Raw genomic sequence first — 3,834 nt, 5'->3', positions numbered from 1 at the left:
TGACTGTCACTGTTCTTGTAGGGTTATATGATTAGCAGGGTTTACTAAAAATGTCTCTTTAAAAAATTAGTTTATTATTAATAATCTTAAAAGCATTCATTTCCAAAAGAATAATAACGGTATCTGTTCCAGAGGGTTAATTTTTTATAAAGCAGAGTTGTGTTTAAAGTGTTATACATAAACATTAACTTTGGTATATGTTAAGTTTTAAAATTATATTGCCAAATTGTTAAATTTAATTTAATGAAATCTCGTTAAAAATAATATAGTTCCAAAGTATTATGTATTTGCTTTTTTACAAATTGTATTTGCAATTTTCGATTATTAACTTATTTTCAAAAATTTGATATATATTTGAAACTCTTCCTCGGTTTAAACGTCCTTCCAATAATATGTGTGTTGAAAATATGTAAGCAAATATATTAAGTAAAATAACCTTCATCTTCGTGATCCAAATTTTTTATATATATTACAGATATCCTTTAGAGAAGTTAAATCAGTAAAAGTAACATTTTATAATATTAGTACGTTTAATAAAATAATATGCTAAAAATATCTCCAAATATATGTTTTTGGGAATTTACTTTCATAAATTCCATGTGGCAATAATTTCGTACTAAAACATGCGTACGTGACGTCAGAATCGTAACAAAATGTTTTAGTACACTTTGTCCGCATGAAAAATGCAACTCTGTTCACAAAACACAAAACGAAATCAGCAAAGTATTTTTTCTCTGAGCGTGTGATTTCAGTCCAAAACGGATAAGGCAACTAGAAATACGAAAAGAAAAAGTCACTGAATAAATCAAGAGACATAACGAAAATTCCTTTGTTTCTACGCGATAAAAATATTAGAAAATAAATTAGTTTATTTACGTGGATATAAAAACAAAATAATATATATAAAAACAAAATAAATTTAAAAGATTTATAATTGTAATAGTGCTAAAATAGAAATAAACTTGGTTAACTACAAAAAATCAAAACTAAAAAAGGGTGTGTAAAAAACTATGTGAAGAAAAAAATACATGCCAATTTAATTGCAATTACAAAAACAACAGCAAAATCGTGAAAAAAAGACAGTGCAAGTTTGATGAAAAATTAAAAAAAAGCAAATTCTGGTTTTGACAAAACAAAAAATTTACAAAAATGCGGAAGTACAGAAAACAATAAAAATTTAAATTTAATAAAAAATATACTATATGCAATATTTTAAAAAGGAAAACAAGACAAAACTAAAATTCTAAGAATTTCCAAAACAAAAGCTAAACAAAGAAAAACATAAAAGGAAAAAACATAATAAAAAAGAGAAAGAAGTGTAAAAAGTGAAAAAATACAAAATGTCGACACAACGCATTAATGCAGCTGAAAAAGATTTGGAGAAATTTATAAAATTTCTAGCCTTAAAATCTACCCAAGTAGTGGTGCAGTCCCGTTTGGGCGAGAAGATCCAAACGAAATGCAATCCTTTGGCAGGCAACGATTGGTTTAATTTAGTCGTCGAAGACCATCCAGATGTTTATGCTGAAACAAAAAAGGCTTTAGCACTGGCCCCAGGAGAATCAATTTTAAAGCGTTTACCCTTGTGCGTAGAGATTTCATTAAAAACCGCCGAAGGCGATCAAATGATTTTGGAAGTGTGGTCATTGGAGTTACAACCTTCAGCCTCAAATAAATCGAAGGAAGCCAACGATAAGGCCCAAAATCAAAACCTCAATTCAACAGCCACTGAACAACCCTGCTTAAAAACTGCTCATGCTATTTACAATCGCATGGGTATGCTATTGAAATCATTAATTTCTTTGACACGTGCCACACCCGCTTACAAGCTATCCAGACGCCAGTGTCCCGATTCGTACAGTATTTACTACCGTATCTATGTTGAACGTCCTCAGATTCATACTTTGGGTGAAGGTCACAAAAATGTTCGCATTGGTCATTTGAATACTATTGTGGGTAATCTGGTTATGTCGGTTGCCTATCGCACAAAAATGACTATAACGCCTACAACCACTGCTGCTGGCCAGACGAGGACACGTGAAACAAATACCATTATGATTGATTCGAATCATTTCAAACATACCGAAACGGCTGGCAAACAAAATGCGGGCGGTTTGAATGGCAAAAAATCTGCTGGTTTAGGGGGTGAAAAGAAAATTATCGATATTGAAAAGCCTTTACGGCCAGGAGCATTTACTGACATCGGCAAATTGCGTCAATATACAGAAGATGATTTTGTTTTACCCGAAACACCACCATTTGAATGGCTTTTAAGAAAACCAAGACATGAAAGTGCTGGTAGTGCGGGTACTGGTTCAATAGAATCCTTAAATCGTAAATGTGATTCACCTCAAACATCCCCCTTGGGTAATGGACATCAGAATAATATTAATATTAACAATGCTTTGAACAATAATTCTACCAACAGTAATAACAATGCCAATACTACCACTAATAACAATTCAGCGGCGTTTAAAAGTTTGGAAAACGATGAAAATTTACAACAGCAACTGTTACAGCAGCAGCAACAACAAAAGTCACCTAACAATTCTACTCATTCACAATCACCCGTTAAGAGCCTATTTGTACCACAGCCACCTGCTAACACAAGACCGCCACATGCTTCTACGGCCAATTTACCGGTATCGCAAGTCAACAATCATTCGGCAGACGATGAAAATCTCCTAAAAGAACTAAATTTCCCCTTTGCCTCGCCAACCTCACACGTCAACGATTTGGCGAAATTTTATCGTGATTGTTACCATGCCCCACCTCTAAAAGGATTTTCCGAATTGCAAGCTGAAATCTGTACGACAACAGCAACAACGACTACGACAGTTGTAGCACCAATATCCTCCTCCGCCTCTACTAATAATACCCAGACAACCGCGGTAAATCCACAATCCTGTTCGGCTGCCTCAAATGCTGCCGATTATTCATTGGTAGATGATCTCTCCAAACAGCTGGAACAGTTTGAGACTTCATTGGAAGACTATGACAAACTTGTCTCACAACTAGGTATTTTACAAACCTCCTCTTCGACCGGCAGTCGCAGTAGTGGTGGTCTGCAAATGAGTAATTAAGTAGCAAACCAGAAAGGTGTAATAATTATCTGTGTATAGTAGAAAAAAGAGGTTATATTCATATTTTATATAGATACAACAATATATTTTAGTATATAAAATATATTAAATACATGCATATTATGTAAAAAATTGAGCTAAAACAAAAAAAAAAAAAAATATTTCTAAACGAAAAAGGTACTGATATTGTAAATTGTAATATTTTTAAATATATAGGTATTCGTTTTATTTTTGTATTTATAAATATTATATATTTTTTTAGTTTCGTTTAAAAATATCACTGTATAGTTTTTAGTTTAAAATTTGTTTAATTTATTAGAAAAAGTAAGAAAAATCTTGAATAAGAATGTTAAAAAATATATATTTTAAAGGCCCTATCTTTAAAACAAGTTTAAGATTTATCTAAGATTTATAAAAATAATTTTGTATGGACATTTTTGTTTCATAAAACTTTGATACATTTTAAATTTATTGAAAATATGGGTCAATTATTTAAATATTATTAAAAAAACAAAAACATACAAAAACTAAATTTTTTCTGTTGTTTTATTTTTATTTGATCATATTTTTTTAGAAGGTTTTTATATTTGCTTTTGTTGCTTTTTGCTTTTATAAAATGTTAGGATTTGTTTTTTTTTTCTCTAAAATAATACAGGTTTTGTTTTATTTGGTCTACACATTTTAATTAAATAAAAAAAAATCACTACAGTTTTTGCAATCTTCTCTATTGATCAAGTCACCAATTAAAATC

At 30.8% G+C, this 3,834-nt stretch overlaps 1 protein-coding gene across 1 annotated transcript; it reads left to right on the top strand.

Annotated features, from left to right (window-relative positions):
* Positions 1 to 1,216: 1,216 nt before the first annotated feature.
* Positions 1,217 to 3,247, top strand: LOC111684618 (autophagy-related protein 13 homolog). The gene has a single exon (XM_023446832.2). It carries the CDS (start codon positions 1,341 to 1,343, stop codon positions 3,081 to 3,083), a length of 1,743 nt encoding a protein of 580 aa, XP_023302600.1. The 5' UTR covers positions 1,217 to 1,340; the 3' UTR covers positions 3,084 to 3,247.
* Positions 3,248 to 3,834: the final 587 nt, after the last annotated feature.

The sequence above is a fragment of the Lucilia cuprina genome, chromosome 4 (genome assembly GCF_022045245.1).
Source record: "Lucilia cuprina isolate Lc7/37 chromosome 4, ASM2204524v1, whole genome shotgun sequence".
Taxonomy (NCBI): Eukaryota; Metazoa; Arthropoda; class Insecta; order Diptera; family Calliphoridae; genus Lucilia; species Lucilia cuprina.
Note: the sequence above shows the minus strand (reverse complement) of the source record. Positions and strands in the feature narration are given on the sequence as shown.

What these genes read in the sequence shown, in the direction of transcription:
- LOC111684618 (XM_023446832.2), top strand. Translation starts at nt 1,341, where the DNA reads ATGTCGACACAACGCATTAATGCAGCTGAAAAAGATTTGGAGAAATTT.